The 19,452-nt window shown below is 46.2% G+C and overlaps 1 protein-coding gene across 1 annotated transcript; it reads right to left on the minus strand.

The window, feature by feature from the left end:
- Positions 1 to 676: 676 nt before the first annotated feature.
- On the minus strand, positions 677 to 17,236 carry LOC114592303 (zinc finger protein RFP-like). The gene is made up of 8 exons (XM_028720373.2): positions 17,094 to 17,236; positions 9,639 to 10,141; positions 8,758 to 8,853; positions 8,192 to 8,422; positions 7,504 to 7,526; positions 5,674 to 5,792; positions 3,617 to 3,646; positions 677 to 1,901 (listed from the first exon to the last, which is right to left on the minus strand). Exons 2-8 carry the CDS (start codon positions 10,035 to 10,037, stop codon positions 1,390 to 1,392), a joined length of 1,410 nt encoding a protein of 469 aa, XP_028576206.2. The 5' UTR covers positions 10,038 to 10,141; positions 17,094 to 17,236; the 3' UTR covers positions 677 to 1,389.
- Between the last annotated feature and the right edge of the window lie 2,216 nt (positions 17,237 to 19,452).

Here is a 19,452-nt window from a genome sequence, read left to right on the forward strand (position 1 = left end):
TGAATTTGAGAATATCTATGTAATTTTATCGAATTTATTCTTATTGTTTGTTTGCCATCTTGGATAAATGCTTCTGCTTGGTCCTATCTTCAGGCATGTGCGTGAAGATTGCTACCCAGAGATCCAGATTTGGGTTGTATGTTTTCCTGGCTCAAGGCTTCAGCCAGAGCAGGATATAGGGGAGAAAACAAGCCCAATTCAAACCAACGGTTGTGAAGTCAGTAGTTAGGATTAGGTATAAACACGCGGCACTTTGTTCTTTCTTCGAAGCATTGTAACAGCTCAAAGGCACAATTCAAAGTGTTGGTCCTGACCTTTAAGGCTCTAAACGGCCTCAGCCCAGTATACCTGAAGGAGTGTCTCCACCCCCATCGTTCAGCCCAGACACTGAGGTTCGGCTCCAAGGGCCTTTTGGCAGTTCCCTTATTGCAAGAAGTGAGGTTACAGGGAACCAGGCAGAGTGCCTTCTCGGTGGTGGCGCCCACCCTGTAGAACGCCCTCCCATCAGGTGTCAAGGAAATAAACAACTATCTGACTTTTAGAAGACATCTGAAGGCAGCCCTGTTTAGGGAAGTTTTTAATGTTTGAAGAAGGTAACTCTCCAGTCGTCCCATGTCTGTTCCGTGAATAAAACAGCAGTTTTAGTCTGTTGCAACAAAAACACCACCAAGACATCTTAAAAGACTAACACTTTTATTCAGCCACAATGTGGATGCACATATCAAGAAGGGAGGGGACATTGTCGTTACAAAAGGAATTACTCCGTCACATTAGTCTCCAGAACACATTTGGAAAGAAAAAAAGAAAGCTCCTGAGAAAATCCAGTTGGTGTGTGGTACACGCCCAAATGGTAACATAAATAAAGTGAACCCTGGGCCAGTCATTCTCTTTCTCTCTCTCAGCCTAGCCTCCTTTACAGAGTTGTAACTATGAATTGGGTAGGGGAGAATAATGTACAATCCAATCCACCCAAGCATTTTGAGGGAAGGGTGAGATATGAGAGAGGAAAGTGAAATAGGCTGAAATCATAAACATCTTTGCGAAGCCGTATTGAACAGGATTTTACCTCAGAGTAAGTGTGCTCTGAAAGCAGAATTGGGGGTCCTTAAAGACTGCCTGTATAAAAACTCTTCTGCCGTTGCTTAGGATAAAGCTTTATTTTCAATTAGATTACGTCTCCTTTTTAAAGAAATAAATTGCCGAGGGATATCTGGGAAAGGGCAGGCAAAGAAAAACAGACTCCGGTTTCAGTTAGGTTCAGAGACTTTGACTAGAAGCTGGTCTGGGCCATTGCAGAGCTATCATAGGTGCTCTTGTCCAATAAAAAGTTTGACTTAAAAAAACAACAACCCGGACAGTAACACCAGAAAATCCTACGAGAGCAGACCTTTAGGAAATGAGGGCGATATACCCCTTTTCAGACAGTCGAAAGAAGGGGAATGCATCTCGTCCTCCAAAATTGACATCTTTGAATTCAGTGAGCTCAGCTCCCGAATCGGCGTCATAAAACACTAGCTGTCCCACCCTGCAGTTCAGAACAACTCGGATCCTCTGGATCTCCTCACTGAAAGGCAGAGAGTGATCCCGGTAACATGAGGGGCAGGAGGCCCAATGTTCCCCATCCCACTTCCCAACTTGCCATATCTCATTTCTCCTCGGAGTTGAGGACCCATTCTTCTGGGAGACTCCCACAGCCCAGTCTCCTTCACTTCCCAAAAAGACCTGCCAGGTATATCTGCCCCCTCTGAGGGCCTGGGAGCCCATCACAAAAGGCCAGTCGTCATAGATTCTCTCAGGATTTGTGGACAGATCTGGATCTTTGCCTCCGTGTCTCACACTTTTGAAGTCCCTTGACATGATGAGTTGGGGACTAGCCGTCTTTGGATCCAGTGTTATAGTTTCTGGAGGGATCGGGGTGGGGGAGGGGAAAATAAAAAGGATAATTAAGGGCTTTGTTTCAACTTATGACTTTCTGACAAAAAAAATTCCTTCCAGTAGCACCTTAAAGACCAACTAAGTTAGTTCTTGGTATGAGCTTTCGTGTGCATGGTATCTGAAGAAGTGTGCATGCACACGAAAGCTCATACCAAGAACTAACTTAGTTGGTCTTTAAGGTGCTACTGGAAGGAATTTTTTTTGTTTTGACTATGGCAGACCAACACGGCTACCTATCTGTAACTGGGACTTTCTGACAGTAAGAGCTGTTTGACAGTGGAACAGACTTCCTCAAGAGATGCTGGACTCCCTGCCCTTGGAGGTTTTTAAGCAGAGGTTTGATGGCCATCTGTCATGGATGATCTAGTTGAGATTCCTGCAATGCGGGGGGGTGGGGGTGGGTTGGAATAAAGGACCCTTGGTTCACTTCCAGCTTTACATTTCTATGTTTCTATGTGTGCAAATCTGTTTACTATACATATATATGTGAATGACTAAATTATGCCTTGCCACATACTGGATATTTTGGGGAGGAAATCAGATGCTACCCAAAGGCTCAAAGTCACATTTCTCATGCTCTCTTCCTTCAGCCACTTTTCTCTCAGCTCTGATGCTGCAAGCGGAGCTGGGCTGAGGGAAAATGCTAGAAAGTCTGTGAGGATGTGCTTGTGATTGACAGGAGCATTCCAAAGCAGTAAAGAATCCATTAAGAGTGAGTGAAGTGTAGTTAGGAAATAGGAATTTGAAGTCTGTGAGGGAAGGGAAAGAGAATGCAAAGGCTGGATCTATATACCTATAAAGCACTGTGAAAAGAAACGTTATAAAAGCTCACAATGGAAATTCTTGGGTTTCAGCTCTATGGCACCACCTGGTGCCACACTGTTATAACGCATTTATAACATCATAAGTTGACGAATGCAGATGAGTCCAAAAGTCTCAGGATTTATAGTTAGCTGTATGTGCTATGGGATATATTGGTTACCAAGGTAACCTAATTCTTCTTCAATGTCTTTTGATTAGTCCTTTTACAACAACTCTCGTTCCTCTGAGGTAAAACCCTGAGGTAAAATTTCAACAGAAACGTCTCTCAGTCAAGGAATGACACTTGTCACAAAGGACTACAGCCAAGACCGCAAGTGATGGCCTCAGCTGGGCCCAGCCCTTACAATAAGCCCTTAGGTGGCTTTAAAAGAGGATTAGACAAATTTGTGGAATGAGTTTAGCAATGGCTACTAAGCATTTTGGATCGAAAGTGCAATACCTCCGAGTACCATTGGCTAGACAACAAGAGCAGAAAATGGCTTTTGCCCTCATCTGTCATATCGGTTCGTCTGTTAGCTTTGCATTTAAGATATCGTAACCAAACTTTGCATTATGGTTCCCGAGATGAAGGAAGTTTTTTTAGTTTGATGCTGTTTTGAACCAAAATGGTGGACTGAATCTTTCAAAACTGCACCGATGTTAAAAGCTATACTGATTTATTTGGTTTCGTAGAATTCCCATGCAATGCAGTCTATGAGGCTGTCCTGTGTCCTGCGTGTGGACAACTTATGGGTTAATCTGTTTAACATTCCTAAACTGGCAACCCCCATAAAACACAAATCAAACAACTTTCTGCAAAAAAAAAAAGACGTCCCTATCCCTTCTGTGAATTTGGTCCTCCACCAGTCCCCAAAATTACCTGTCGCTGCATTCAATCCAGTGAGACCACCTGGAGGCCGGGGTGGGGGAGAGAAAAGAAAACAGAGATAAAATGTCACACAATTGTATTTGCAAAAATATTTTTAAAATCCATCCATCACTCCCTTTAACAGATAAACTGAGTGCTGACTGAAACAAGAATGTACCTACAAGGAACAAGACAGGGGCTTCAGCATCCTTAACGTAACTCTGGGGTTTGCTGAAGCACAAATTTCAAAACACACACACACACAAAAACAACAACAAGGAAAATATGCACACTCAATAGCTTCAGAATACTGAGTCTCCGTTGGAAAACAAACGAAATAGAATATATGTGGGATGGAATGTCCTGCGCTCTCTGTTTAGGAGTAAATACTGGCAGCCCAAAAGTGCCATGAAGGCCTTCTGTGTAGCCCATATGAGTGCTCAGCATCGTCCGCCAACTCCTGGGTCCCTCTTCCCTGAATTCTGCTGCCTCCCCATCACTCACCTAGGTCCAAGGACCATCCTACCCATGTAAATTATGCTGGGGTGGGAGAAAGCACGGTTGCTAGGTCTAAAGGGCAGCTCCGGGAGAAACACTCCAGCAAGAAATCTCCCCCCCCCCCGAAGTTGTTGGACGACTACTCACACAAGCCTCAGCCAGTCAGTCAGGGATAATAGGAGTTGTAGTCCAGCAACACAGGTGTGTGTGTGTGTGTGTGTGTGTGTGTGTGTTACACAGGTCCCAACCACTGTGTGTGAGGGAAGGACGCTGCCACATTTCTTTCCAGAAGCCCCACGCTAACCTAGAGCTTTTCACACCAACATCTGCAAGATCATTTAGATCATCTGGAAGTTGTACTTATAGCACCAACCTCTTCAGAATACCATAGGGCAGGGGTGCCCAAGCTTTTTTCAAAGAGGGCCAGATTTGATGAAGTGAACATGCGTGAGGGCCGAACCAAGTAGTTGACCTTTTTTGGGATTGAGGTTGAGCTTTTTTTTTCTAGGATTGATGTTGTTGAGCTTTTTACCCCAGGAAATAAACTGCCGCAGGGGCCGGATTAAACTCAAAGGCCCCCCAAACGGACTTTGAACGTGCCTGTCATAGGGTGGTGACCCTGAAACGGACATTTTCTGTCGCTGCCTCTATATTATGAAGAAGAAGAGAAGAGTTTGGATTTGATATCCCGCTTTATCACTACCCGAAGGAGTCTCAAAGCGTCTAACAATCTCCTTTCCCTTCCTCCCCTACAACAAACACTCTGTGAGGTGAGTGGGGCTGAGAGACTTCAGAGAAGTGTGACTGGCCCAAGGTCACCCAGCAGCTGCATGTGGAGGAGCGGGGAAGCAAACCCAATTCACCAGATTACGAGACTACTGCTCTTAACCACTACACCACACTGGCTCTCATTATGGAATGCCCTTCCTCTGCTATAGACAAAGCAGGAATCATCAATTGCTTCAGACATCTTGTTAAAATTTGCTTTTCCTGATGCATAACATCAGACCCTGTTTTATGTGTTTGAGAAATTCCTGTTTTATTTGTGTGGGATTCAATGCTAGTCTCACACAGAGTAGACCCATTAAAGTTAATAGACATGACCAACTTAGTTTCATTGATTTCAGTGGGTCTGTTTCAAGCAAGCCCTAGTCAGATATATACTTTCATGCTACTGTTTTATTGGCTTTTGACTGTACTGTTGTTTTAATGATACTGTTTGTTTTTCTATTTTGCACTGATTTAAGAGATTTCAAAAATACCAGGTGGTTTATAAATGCTTTTAAATAAAAGTAATATCCAGTATAAAATCCTTGCAGCTATTTGTCAATGCAGGGAGCCTCCAACCAGTGGACCTTATTAGGCCTGCCGGGTTTGGCACTTAACAAAACAGCATTGTATGAAATCAGCCACAGAAAAAACTCAAACACAATTCATGCCAAAGCTACTGCAGCTCAGCAGTTAAGTCAGCCAACCTCAAATGACATCACAAAGATTGACAGGTGGCTGGTCTCTCCCACTTTTGGTTCTAACCCCTGTGGCAAGATCCAGTGCCCAACCCGTTTTCATACCCCTTAGCTCCTGCACGATACTATTCAGACAGACATTTCTATCACGAAATTCCTCAATCCTCCACTTCAGCACGGTGTAGAAAAAGAACGGATTCTCAAATTGCTTCTTCTTATCATATCTGGAAAGAAAACAGTATTACCCCTCCATTGATGCAATTCAGAATCCCCAAGGAAAGCACAAGAAAGGTTTGGAATACAATGGAATGGCAGAAAGCCTCATGTCTAAGCCTGAAACTACCTTCTGAGTCCTATTTCTCAGGAATGAGCAGAGCCATTTCAACAAAGCACCCTCAATCTCCATCCTTTTCAAGGTGACCCAGAACATGGTAACGAAAGCCACCTGAGAGATCCAAGAGAACCAACAGTTGTTGGTTTTAATGTATTTTTATTAAAGATTTTCTTGATTTACAATAGTATGTGCAATGTCTCTCTCTCTTATTTTTCCCCCATGTAACATTTTTTACCAATCGGTTTCATTTGTTAAGACGTTAGGAAGAAAAGGGGGAAAGAGGTGGGGGGGAGATGAGTGGGGGGGGTCGGGTGGAGATGTTTCTATTTTACTTAATATATATGGGGTTTTGTGTCAGGATTGCTTGTGCGGCTTCTCTGCTGTTCACTTGTGTTCCTTTGGTGGTGAGAGAGGTTGGGTTTGGCCTAGGGTGTGGCTGTTCGTTTGTGGTTGGCTGTGGTGGTCTTTGTTTTCATGTGTGAGTGGGTGTTTTGGATCAGGTTAGCCATACTAATTTATATGCTGTTGGTGGATTTTTGTCATTGTCTTGTTGGGCTGTGTATGTGATAAAGGGGAGCCATACCGGGGTGAAGGCGTCTTCTTCTATTTGCCCCGTGTCAGTTTCAGTTTATTGGTTAATTTTTCTAGTAAGGCTGTTTCCCATACTATTTGGTACCATTGGTCCATGCTTACTCCTGACAGGTCTCTCCAGTGTCTGGTTATAGTGTTTCTGGCTGCTGAAAGTAGGTGGGTTATGAGTTCTTTGTGGTGTAAGTGGGCATTATTGTCTTGGAAGATGTTTTGTAGGGCCAGTTCTGGGGTGATTTCTAATACTTGCTTGGTTATTTCACATATTTCTCGTATGGCTGTTGTCCAGAATAGCTGGATTTGGGGGCACTCCCACCACATGTGGAGGTATGTGCCTGTGGAGGTGCACCCTCTCCAGCATTTTGATGAGGTTCCTGGGCGTATTAGTGCTAGTTTTCTTGGTGAGAACCTACAGGTTATAAGGCCAAGAGATCAGGCTGAAAGCCAAAATGGAAGGGATCTAGATCAGCCGCAATCAGTTTGCACTGTGCCCCATCCACCTCCTAGTGAAGATCGTCCACAATTAGGACAACAAAAGCAGTTTCCATTCCAAAGCCAAACTGAAAAGTAGAAGGAATCTAAAGTACATGCGAAAGACTCTTGGAGATTGATTTAATGTGAGCAGAAAGAGAAGAAAGATGAACACGACACCCAGACTACTATCAGCTGCGGTGCTTTTTTTCTAAAATAATGTTTAGGAGTACTCTCATTTTCCTACTCATATTGAAATACTGCCCCTCAATGAGGCCAAACTTAGGTTCACAAAATGTTTAGGGATATGCGTACCTCTGCGTCCTCCCAGAAAAAAAACAACCACTGATCAGCTGTATTAATAAATGGGGGGGGGGTTAATTTAGCAAATAACTAGAAAGCCTTTCTTAAGGCAGGTAAAAAATGAAATGAAATGAAAAACCCCAAGCAAGTGGAAACAGAAGAAAACTATTAGAAACAGGAATGCTGTACAAGGATGAAAAGTGCAATGTGTGAACAAGAAATTAGTGAGATCCACTTACCTCTGCAATATGCTTTTAGCTTCCTACAGAAAGAAGAGAGAAAGAACAAAGATTTCAATACAGTACTATAAAGACCCCTTCAGACTCCGTAGGGACCCAAAGTACAGCATTACCTTATTTAAGCAGATCTAATATGCCATCTAATCAAATGCGCATCTCAATTTTCAAAACCTTGAAACCCAAAAAGTATTTGCTGGTGCCATCAAATCTAATGCGCACCTTAATTCTTGTGACATAATTTGGCCAAAAAAGCTGCGCATTACATTTGAGTAAATACGGTATATAAAGTAAGAATAATATTAGAAACATAAGTCTCCAGCCCTGAAACAGGACATCAGAAGAATCCTGCTGGATCAGACTGAGGGTTGATCCTCCTGTTTCCAACATGAGGTTGGCAGATTCCTCCAGGAAGCCCACAAGCGGGGAATGATGGCAAAAATACCCTAATTAGGAGGGCATTAGGAGCACACACACGACCAGAGAGTTTAAAAATACCACACAAACCTATTCTATCAGACTGATCCACAGTGAAGTGAAATTAGAAATTTATCTGGGATGTTGTACGCTACAAACCTCATAAACCACAATCATAAATTTGGGCTCCTTCATATGGTATATATATAAATGGAGAAACACCAAAATATGGAGTTTGCTTTCCTAATGGATAGTTTGTTTCTACTCTTCTTACCTGAAGGAATTCAATTTCTGGCTTCTGACGCACTTCTTCCATATCCTGAATGAAACCTCCAAGACTTGCCAATTCTTCAGAGAACCTGGACAGGCAACTTTTCTTTATCACTGCAAGACACTTCTCCACGTTTACCATATCCTGCAGAAGAAGTTTCTCTTGGTCTCTCAGAGACTGGCATAATTTCCCAAACTCTGCCACTATTTTTCCCTTCTCTTCCTTCATTAGCTCCTGCAACACGCAGAATATAAAGAGCAGAAAATCAGGCCAGCGTAATCCATGTTTGCACCATCAAGAGAGATAGGATTTCATACAAAGGGCATATAAAATGGCATCAAGATCCAGAAGGGAAGAATTTCCTAAAAACCTATAGGAGTCCATGTTTCTGCGAAATATTCTTATAATTTCTAAAAGAAACCAAGTAATGCTGAGGAGCTGGGATGCCTCACGTCTTTTAACCATCTTGTTGGTTCCATTACTTGCTCAGTTCCAACAAATAGCGGTCTCTGGGCTCCTCTGGGAGGAAGAGGAATATAATGTTAATTAATTAAAAAATCGGCACTTACAAGCAGATCCTGGCTTTCATTTTCCAAGTTCTCTGTATATTGCAGAATGGTTTCTCTCCCCTCCTTCAGAACTTCTAGGCAGCGAAAAATCCGATCCTGTTAATAATAATAATAATAATAATAATAATAATAATAATAATAATAATAATAATTTTATACCCTGCCCTCCCCGGCCATGACCGGGCTCAGGGCGACTAACACTGAATATAAATACAGTAAAAACAGGTGGACTTCCTGCAAGCTCTACGTTGCTTTTTTGAGCAGCGTGGGGCTTGCATCTGCCTACCACCTCAGCCACCCTACAGCTGAGGCGGAGGCTGCCAAGAGGCTCCACACAGCACCCCCTGCCTTGGCTTGCCCCACCCCCATGGGCAGCTCGCCCCGCAACTGGCTGCAGGACACCCAGACCACGTCGGGCACCCAAATGACTAGCTACACCACTGCTGAGGCGTGTGCCCAGTGTTGGGGAAATTTAGCCCACAAGGCTGCCATCCCCAAAACGTCATATGCAACGTGATATGTAATAGCGCCGGCACTGGGAAAGTCTCCCTGGCACAGAAATTGCACAGACAGACAGCAACATTCTCCTGAATGGCTGGGGAGTCTGAAGGAGAGCCTTAATAGAAGATAATAATAATGATGATTAATAATAATAATAATAATAATAATACACTCTAATACACAAGCAGCTTTGTATGGGAGCACATATTTCTCCATACAATTGTGTCTGCAAAGTCACCACACACACACCTGGGATCAGATATAAAGCCTTCCCACAAGGAGAGTCTGAATTCTCACTGCCCTCGAACCCTGGCCCTGGATATTTCTGAGAATGTAGCATTGGTTATATGCCCAAATCGTACCAAATGTAGTATTCTTACCTTGTATTCTTCAACAGCCTGGTCTATGGGAACCACAGCTTTGCATGGGTGCTGTTGTGCGGCGTCACACAGAAGGCAGAAGAAGATTTCGTGATCCTTGCAAAACAAATTCATGGGCGCCTTGTGTGTCACACATTTTGGCCCCTCTAAGCCCATGGAATTCAGCTGCTGGGCAATTTCAACAATGCTTGCTAGAGACCTATTTGATTTGAAATCCCGCCCGACGGCTGCTCGGCACTGTGGGCACCTGGTTTCTGTGCCAGCCTCCTCCCAGCACGTAGAGATGCATCCTTGGCAGAAGTTGTGTCCGCAGTCTAGAGTCACAGGATCTGCAAAGTAGGCGAGGCAGACAGGGCAAGTGGCTTCAAAGCGAAGCCTCTTCCTGGGGGTCTCAGCCATGGCTTCACTATTGCAGTGCAACACAAAGGGAACAGAGTTCTTTTCTCCTGCACTCAGAAGCAGCCCCAAGGGGGAAGAGAGCTCAAAAGGCCCCTATCTCTGCCCTGGAAAGAAACAGCAGCAAGAGAATCAGGTTAGTATTATGCGCCCCAATAAAGGAAAACATTGTGTAGTGGTTAAGAGCAGTGGACTCGTAATCTGGTGAACTGGGTTCGATTCCTGCTCCTCCACATGCAGCTGCTGGGTGACCTTGGGCCAGTCACACTTCTCTGAAGTCTCTCAGCCCCACTCACCTCACAGAGCGTTTGTTGTGGGGAAGGAAGGGAAAGGAGAATGTTAGCCGCTTTGAGACTCCTTTGGGTAGAGATAAAGCGGGATATGAAATCCAAACTTTTCTTCTACTTCTTCTTCACCACCCACAGAGGCCGATTCCCACTTTGATACCCCTCTTGACCACTCCTCTTTATTCAGCTTTGATTTGTGTTTTAGGGAGAATGACAAACCTAGACAGCATCTTAAAAAGCAGAGACATCACCTTGCCAACAAAGGTCTGTATAGTTAAAGCTATGGTTTTCCCAGTAGTGATGTATGGAAGTGAGAGCTGGACCATAAAGAAGGCTGATCGCCGAATAATTGATGCTTTTGAATTCTGGTGCTGGAGGAGACTCTTGAGAGTCCCATGGACTGCAAGAAGATCAAACCTATCCATTCTGAAGGAAATCAGCCCTGAGTGCTCACTGGGAGGACAGATCCTGAAGCTGAGGCTCCAATACTTTGGCCACCTCGTGAGAAGACTCCCTGGAAAAGACCCTGATGTTGGGAAAGATGGAGGGCACAAGGAGAAGGGGACGACAGAGGACGAGATGGTTGGACAGTGTTCTCGAAGCTACCAGCATGAGTTTGACCAAACTGCAGGAGGCAGTGGAAGACAGGAGTGCCTGGCATGCTCTGGTCCATGGGGTCATGAAGAGTCGGACACGACTAAACAACAACAACAGATAACAGTGGATTGTTGATGTAATTACAATTTAGTTTGTTGTTCTCATGCTTTGTGTGCAGTGTAAACATAATAGCTGTGCAGGCAAAGAAAGAAACTAAGAACCATTTGGGGGGCGCTATCCTCCAGAGTAATACACATAAAGCCTGCTTTTTCCCAACCTCGCTCCTTGTTATTTCTTCTTACAGCAGAAGACAGGCAAGGACTGAAACTCTAGAAAGAGTGGCCTTATTTGTCTATTGCAGTTTTTTAAAAAATTATCACGTGGAATATGAAAGGCATGAGATATTTATTTTGCCAGAAACTTTACTGTAACTTGGTGGACATCACATACAATGAGAAGGTGTAGCAATCCAAGAGATAAAGGCATCACAATGCCATGCAGATGAGGACCCGACAAATAAATGGAACTACTGCCCCCAACTGGTGATGAGCTGGCAAAGCAAGACAAATACCATGCATAGAGGGGAAATTACTTTTGGCAGTGAGCTAGCCACTCTGGTGCTTGCTTGCTTTCTTTCTTTCTGTGCCAAATAGTTTTTAATGGTTTCCCAAATTTTAACCAATCAATACATCAAATTTTATACACTTTCCCCAGATAAGTCGACTTCCCGCTCTTCTTCCTAGCCATGTCCCTAAAGGTAAAGGTAAAGGGACCCCTGACCATTAGGTCCAGTCGTGACCGACTCTGGGGTTGCGGCGCTCATCTCGCTTTATTGACCGAGGGAGCCGGCGTACAGCTTCCGGGTCCTGTGGCCGGCATGACCAAGCCGCTTCTGGTGAACCAGAGCAGCGCACGGAAACACTGTTTACCTTCCTGCCAGAGCGGTACCTATTTATCTACTTGCACTTTGACGTGCTTTTGAACTGCTAGGTTGGCAGGAGCAGGGACCGAGCAACAGGAGCTCACCCCGTCGCGGGGATTCGAACCGCCAACCTTCTGATCGGCAAGTCCTAGGCTCTGTGGTTTAACCCACAGCGCCACCCGCGTCCCTACTTTCCCCTATTTACTGCTTTATATTAGAAATTTATATTCCAATTCACATTTCAACCCTTATATCTAACCCTAAATTGAACGTTTTCCTATTTGATTCTTTTTTCTTCTCCCTTTCCTTTTCTTCCTCAGCTGTCTAGTTTTCAATTCCTGCTTGCATACTTAACAATATCTTATTCCATTACACAGCAACAAATGAGGCCTCCCAGTGCCATTCTGATGGTATCAACCCTGCATATTCCAGTTCAAGAGGCTTGCATGGGATGTTCTCTTTGGAACACTATTGAATGAATGAATGAATGAATGAATGAAGGCTACTTTTCAATTCTGTTACTGAATAGCAAGGCTCTCCTACTGGTTTCTGAATGTTGCCATTACTAATAGTTGGCTTGTGTCCAGAGCCTGCCTTATGTAAAATGGCAAGAGAGTATCTGGAGAGCCCAGCTGAAAAGTAATCCAGCATCCTACCCCCACCCCAAGTGTACAGCTGGATTCCTTTGGGAATCCCACAAGCATGACATGAAGACTGTAGCCCTCTCTGGACTGTAGCCTTAAGCAATTGGTATTCAGTGGAATACTGCCTCTGAACTTTATATACCGCTTATGGTCAAAATAGGCTACTAAGCCTCGGTCCAGTATATCTGAAGGAGCGTCTCCACCCCTATCGTTCTGCCCAGACACTGAGGTCCAGTGCTGAGGGCCTTCTGGCGGTTCCCTCACTGTGAGAAGCCAAGTTACAGAGAACCAGGCAGAGGGCCTTCTTGGTAGTGGCACCCGCCCTGTGGAATGCCCTCCCACCAGATGTCAAAGAGAAAAACAACTATCAGACTTTTAGAAGATATCTGAAGGCAGCCCTGTTTAGGGAAGCTTTTAATATTTGACGCACTATTGTACTTTAATATTTTGTTGGAAGCCACCCAGAGTGGCTGGGAAAACCCAGCCAGATGGGCAGGGTATAAATAATAAATTTATCATCATCATCATCATCATCATCACCATAGCACAAAAATTAGTTATACAAACAGAAAAAGATAAACATCCATAAAGAGTACACACAATAAAACAATCTCAGTGACTATGAAGGAGTTCTATCACCCTCATAACTAATCCTGTTGATGGAATTATTCTAAAGGAATGTGGTCAGTGGCTTTGATAAGGAACCCACCCTAGTGAGCATCACCATATCTTGGGGCAGCAAATTCCACATATTCATTATGCGTTTTGTCAAAGGGTACTGCTTTTCCTCTGGTGGGAATCTATTGCTAAAATGTCACTGGGTGACAGTTCTGTTGGTGCAATACACACACACACACACACACACACACACACACACACCGTATGAGAATTCCTGAATGCCAAGATCCAGGTTTGGGGCAAGTACTCTTTGGCAAGAGAAGCCCAGCAGAAAAGTCACAAAATAAAATGCAAAGTAAAGCATGGAAATATAGGTTGATGGAACTTTAAAATGTGCCCTTCCAAGCGATTTTCAAAATTTCCCTCTTTCCGCAGCATAGGAAAAGACCACATGCCAGGCACATTAAAAAATAGTTTACTTACAAACTTTCCAGGGGTCAGAAACACGTGCTTCAGAAAAGTTGCACAGGGAGTAAAATCTAGCTTAGTTACAAAGTGGTGAAAGTTCCTATTTTTTTTGGAATAGGGACACAACAGTGGCTGGTGAGAGCCATGTGGCTGCTGATCTTGAGCAACCAGCTATAACCTCTGCACATACTAAGCTTCTCAGGCAGGGGGGTGGGGACAATTGGCAAGATTGCCTATTTCCTCCCAAGGTAAGGGGAAGTGACACAGCGAACCCTGTCAGGACCGCTTACTGTGGAATTAAACCCTTCACACATTAGTTAGATATAAGCACGTTGGTTAAATGAAGCTGGTTATTCCACAAGTTGTAGTATAGCACCTAGAGAAGATTGCACGCACATTACATGGGGCTGGCTCTCTTGACAGTGAGCCATTCTCTCCTGCCCTCTACAATAAAAAAAAAAAGGGTAAAGGACCCCTGACAGTTAAGTCCAGTCACAAATGACTCTGGGGTTGCGGTGCTCATCTCGCTTTACTGGCCAAGGGAGCCGACATTTGTCCACAGACAGTTTTTCCGGGTCATGTTGCCAGCATGACTAAGCTGCTTCTGGTGAAACCAGAGCAGCACACGGAAACACTGTTTACCTTCCTGCCGCGGTGGTACCTATTTATCTACTTGCACTGGTGTGCTTTCGAACTGCAAGGTTGGCAGGAGCTGGGAACGAACAACGGGAGCTCACTCCGCCACGGGGATTTGAACCACCGACCTTCTGATCGGCAAGCCCAAGGCTCAGTGGTTTACATTAAAAACTTTTACAAATAGTTCCCTTGATGATTTTTCTTGTTCACTTCCTCTCAGGTCTCCGCCTGTTTGCCTTCTGAACTTGGAGGGCAATTTCTTTAAAAGCAGAACAAAAACCCCATAGAACCTCCATTTTATGCAAGCAAAGTAAAAATGCAATCCAAACTCCACAGGCCTAAGATTTAGAGAAATCTATAAATAAATCAAATATGAATTTCCAATTTTACCTAATGAGTTAAGTGGCATCCTCTGCCTATACAGTGGTACCCCGCAAGACGAACGCCTCGCAAGACGGAAAACCCGCTAGACGAAAGGGTTTTCCGTTTTGGAGGCGCTTCGCAAAACGAATTTCCCTATGGGCTTGCTTCGCAAGACGAAAGCCCATAGGGAAATCTCCGGGACAGCGGGGAAGCGCAGCGTGTCTTCCCCACTGTCCTCGGACCTCCTCCCGCCGCCCGGCATCTGAACGAAGCTCTGATGCTGGGCGGCAGGGCGGGGACGCCTTCTCCCGCCGCCCGCCATCGGAACGAAGCTCCAATGCCGGGCGGGGGGGGGCGGGAACGCGTTCTCCCTCCGCCCGCCATCGGAACGAAGGTCCAATGCCGGGCCGGGGGGGGACACCTTCTCCCGCCGCCCGCCATCAGAACGAAGCTCCGATGCCGGGCGGGGGGGGGGGCGGGAACACCTTCTCCCGCCGCCCGCCATCGGAACGAAGCTCCGATGCCGGGCGGGGGGGCGGGAACGCGTTCTCCCTCCGCCCGCCATCGGAACGAAGCTCCGATGCCGGGCGGGGACACCTTCTCCCCGCGCCAGCCTTCGGGTGGCTGTCCTGAAGACTTGGGGTGGGAGGAGGGTTTGCCTTCCCACCGCCAACATTCAGAATGCTGTTCTGAATGTTGGCGGTGGGGAGGAAAAACCCTCCTCCCACGCAAGCCCCGGGAACAGAGGGAAAGCGCTGCGCGCCTTCCCCTCTGTTCCCGTACCTGTCCTGAAGGCTTGCGGTGGGGAGAAAAGCCCTTCTCCGCACCGCCAGCCTGGCAAGCGGTTTCCCTAGGAACACATTAATTGATTTTCAATGCATTCCTATGGGAAACTGTGCTTCGCAAGACGAAAAACTCGCAAGAAGAAAAAACTTGCGGAACGAATTAATTTCGTCTTGCGAGGCACCACTGTATATGCAAATGTAAAACTATTGTAATGTAAGACTAATGTAAGACTAAATGTAAGACTAAATGTACGACTAATGTAAGACTAAATGTAAGACTATATATGCAAATGTAAGACTATTTTCATTGTCCTCCCTGTTAGAAAAATACACTTGCTTTTGTTAATGCAGCAAGCCTTTTTAACTGGGCAGGGTTTAGGCCTGAGCACTGTCCTAATCCGGTCCTGGGTGGGATGGGATTGAGCCCTGCCCCCCACTATCAAGGCCACCTTTTGCTCGCCCACCCCCCCCCCCGGAGGCTGGGGGAGGGAAGGAGTTGCACTGCAGTCTAAAACTATGCATCCCAGGAATTGTGCATAAGGTAACTACATTTTTTTGAGTGTCGGGCAAGCAAATAACGAGAAAAGCGAGGGTGGGGTGAGAGAATAAAATCTACAATTGCGATTAAACTGAATTAATTCGGTCTGATTTGCAATCATTTGGAAAAATCAATAAAAGTAATTGGGGGAAAACAGATGAGTCGAAACCGCATAGCAACACGCGGACAAGGCGACAAGCCTGTACTCCTGTACTCCGCCGCAGCAAGCGAAGCCGCCTGCAAAATAAAACGCGCGCTTCTTTGAGAATAGCTCTCTTAATTGTTTAACTCCACAAGGGAAAGAAAGATCGGGCTACAAACCAGTTCCCAATGCCTAGATTTCGTTTACCCCTCGCTCCCCAACGACCGGCCAAAGCTGCGATTTTAACCGTATGAAAGATCCGGGAACTCCTTTGGTTCAAGCGCCCGGATCCGGAGCAACTCCGGTTACTAGCAAGAGAAAGGAGAAACCGATGCAGCAGGAAACGGCCTAGGACTGAGGACAGGCAAACCAAAGAATCTGGTTTGAGAAGGAAACCCTTTAAAAAAATGAGCATGAGGCAACTTTACTCCCAAAAAGAGGGATGGAAAAGAGGGCCGTACCTCTTTTCCATCTGGAAAATTTGGTCTGGAACATTTGGGGTTGGATTTTTAACACACACACAGCGTAGCCAGGATTTTGTTGGCGGGCGGGAGGGGGGGGCGCAAGACTTTTGTTACAGAACCTGCGTGATTGGTCAGTTAATTATTTCTATTCTTTTACTTATTTCTATTCTGTCCCCCCCCCCCACCCATGACAACCCTCCCCCTCTAAATACACCAAGGATTGATGCACACGTTTATTTAGTTTCTGGAAGAGACCTTTTAACCCCCACCTGCGTCGCCGCCCCAGTTTTCCTTTCTGCAGAACGATTTCCAGGAAGCGCGGGTCCCTCGCTTTTATATTGCAAGCGTGTTGGGATTTATTTATGCTTTTTGTTTTTAACGCAGACGCCCGGGAGACATTGAGCAAGAAGCAATGAGAAAACTGCGGGCAGGAGAAAAGGGGCAGGAATGAACGAGAACCTAAGAAGAGTTTTGCTGGGTTCAAAACGCAGCACGCGCGCCCAAGCGCACGCCTAAGCGAGAAATAAACTCCTACCGATTTAAGTGGCAACCGACTGAGCCTAAAAACGGGGTCCGGGAGGCGAATTCCCTTTACCTCGAAGCCCGGCAAAAGCAGCTGTCCCAATCCGGCGGAGCAAAAGGGATTCCTTCGGTTCAAGCGCCCAGCAACTCAGATTACGAGCAAGAAGGAGAAGCCGCTGGGAGAGAACTCAAAATCCCCGCCATGAAAAAAGGATTCAGTAACTTGCAGCAGCTGATAAGTTGTGAATGGGCAAACGTGCGGGGGCGGGGCGAACTGGCTCCGCGCTGCAGCCAATCAGCGGTGCTTAGAACGCCGCCTCGTGAAAAGCTCCGCCTCCCCGTTCCACGTATGGAATGCGGCCGATCGTCACAATAGAGCCAAAGCCGAAGGGAGAGTAATCCCTCGCAACGCGACTTCCGGCTCGGATGCGAAGTCTCTGCGCGCGGGGCTGGAGACCAACGTGGCTACAGGAGGTTGAGCGCTTAGGGGCTGCTTATTGGGGTTGAGGTTGGGCCGCGTCATTGGACGTTAAGGTGAGAACCTAACGCAGCAATTTATATCGGCTACCCCGACGCTGTCGTTACCTCCAGCTGAAATACCCAAACGCGCGGGACAACTAGCAAGCACATGTAGGAATCGACCTAGGGGTGCAAATCGGGAATGGAGAAAAATCCTATTTTGATGCATGCTGTGTTCTTTCGAGCTGACTTCTTAAGGAAGAAGCTGCATTCCCACAATCCATGCTGACATCTCCCACTGAACTCACTGAAGATTAGGTAAAGGGACCCCTGACCATTTGGTCCAGTCGTGGCCGACTCTGGGGTTGCGGCGCTCATCTCGCTTTATTGGCTGAGGGAGCCGGCGTACAGCTTCCAGGTCATGTGGCCAGCATGACTAAGCCGCTTCTGGCGAACCAGAGCAGCACACGGAAACGCCGTTTACCTTCCCGTCGGAGCGGTACCTATTTATCTGCTTGCAGTTTGATGTGCTTCTGAACTGCTAGGTTGGCAGGAGCTGGGGCCGAGCAATGGGAGCTCACCCCGTCCTGGGGATTCAAACCGTCAACCTTCTGATCAGCAAGTCCTAGGCTCTGTGGTTTAACCCACAGAGCCACCCGCATCCCTTACTCAGAAGTAAGCCTCACGAAGTGCTCCAATACCTGCCCTCCCCCATGAAATGCGCATAGGGTTGCAACGTTGAGCAAGTTTACACAGAAGTAATCCTTAAAAAGCAGAGACATCACCTTGCTAACAAAGATCCGTATAGTTAAAGCTATGGTTTTCCCAGCAGTGATGTATGGAAGTGAGAGCTGGACCATAAAGAAGGCTGATCGCCAAAGAATTGATGCTTTTGAATTATGGTGCTGGAGGAGACTCAGCCCTGAGTGCTCACTGGAAGGACAGATCCTGAAGCTGAGGCTCCATTACTTTGGCCACCTTATGAGAAGAGAAGACTCCCTGGAAAATACCCTGATGTCGGGAAAGATGGAGGGCACAAGGAGAAGGGGACGAAAGAGGACGAGATGGTTGGACAGTGTTCTCGAAGCTACCAGCATGAGTTTGACCAAACTGCGGGAGGCAGTGGAAGACAGGAGTGCCTGGTGTGCTCTGGTCCATGGGGTCACGAAGAGTCGGACACGACTATATGACTAAACAAACAATAACAAGCCTTGCTAAATGCTCCAATACCTGCCCCTCCTCCATGAAATGTGCATAGGGTTGCAACGCCGGGCGAGTTTATGCAGAAGTAATCTTCAGTGCTGGGACGTGGGTGGCGCTGTGGGTTAAACCACAGAGCCTAGGACTTGCCGATCAGATGGCAGGAAGGTAAACGGCGTTTCTGTGCGCTGCTCTGGTTCGCCAGAAGCGGCTTAGTCCTGCTGGCCACATGACCTGGAAGCTGTACGCCGGCTCCCTCGGCCAATGAAGCGAGATGTGTGCCGCAACCCCAGAGTTGTCCGCGACTGGACCTAATGGTCAGGGGTCCCTTTACTTCTGAGTAAAACATGCAAAGAATATAAAGAAGCACACACTGACAATTGCCTACTCGGACTGGCAGCAGAAGAAGATTTTCCCTGCCCAGATATTTCATTCATTTTTTTTGCTAGATAATGCCAGAAAGAGGTCCAGAGGCATAGCTCTGTTTTGTTACCTATCTTAACACCTTAGCCCAGGGACAGCTTGTGTGGCGTCCTCCAGATGTTGAAAGAAGATCAAGGGTGGGGCAAGAAGGCCCAGGGTGTAAGAGGAAGACACGTGAGTGCAAATGAAAAGGGCGTCTGGTCAAGAGAAAAGTAGATTCAATCAGGGGGAGGGGGAGACACTCCCCACCCGGTAATGGAATCTGCAAAAGAGAGGTGAAAATGCCTAAACGGGATATCAAGACTGCAGATTGCTCTTCATCAGCGCAGTGGCGTCTCCCTTTGAAAACT

This window comes from Podarcis muralis, chromosome 2, assembly GCF_964188315.1.
Source record: "Podarcis muralis chromosome 2, rPodMur119.hap1.1, whole genome shotgun sequence".
NCBI lineage: Eukaryota > Metazoa > Chordata > Lepidosauria > Squamata > Lacertidae > Podarcis > Podarcis muralis.

Excerpts from the sequence above, each read along its gene's own strand:
- LOC114592303 (XM_028720373.2), bottom strand. The coding sequence starts at position 10,037 with ATGGCTGAGACCCCCAGGAAGAGGCTTCGCTTTGAAGCCACTTGCCCT. Across the intron at positions 3,647-5,673 it reads TATCGTGCAGGAGCTAAGGG|GTGGTCTCACTGGATTGAAT; the intron begins GTATGAAAACGG and ends CCCGGCCTCCAG. Across the intron at positions 1,902-3,616 it reads TGGATTGAATGCAGCGACAG|AAACTATAACACTGGATCCA; the intron begins GTAATTTTGGGG and ends CGATCCCTCCAG.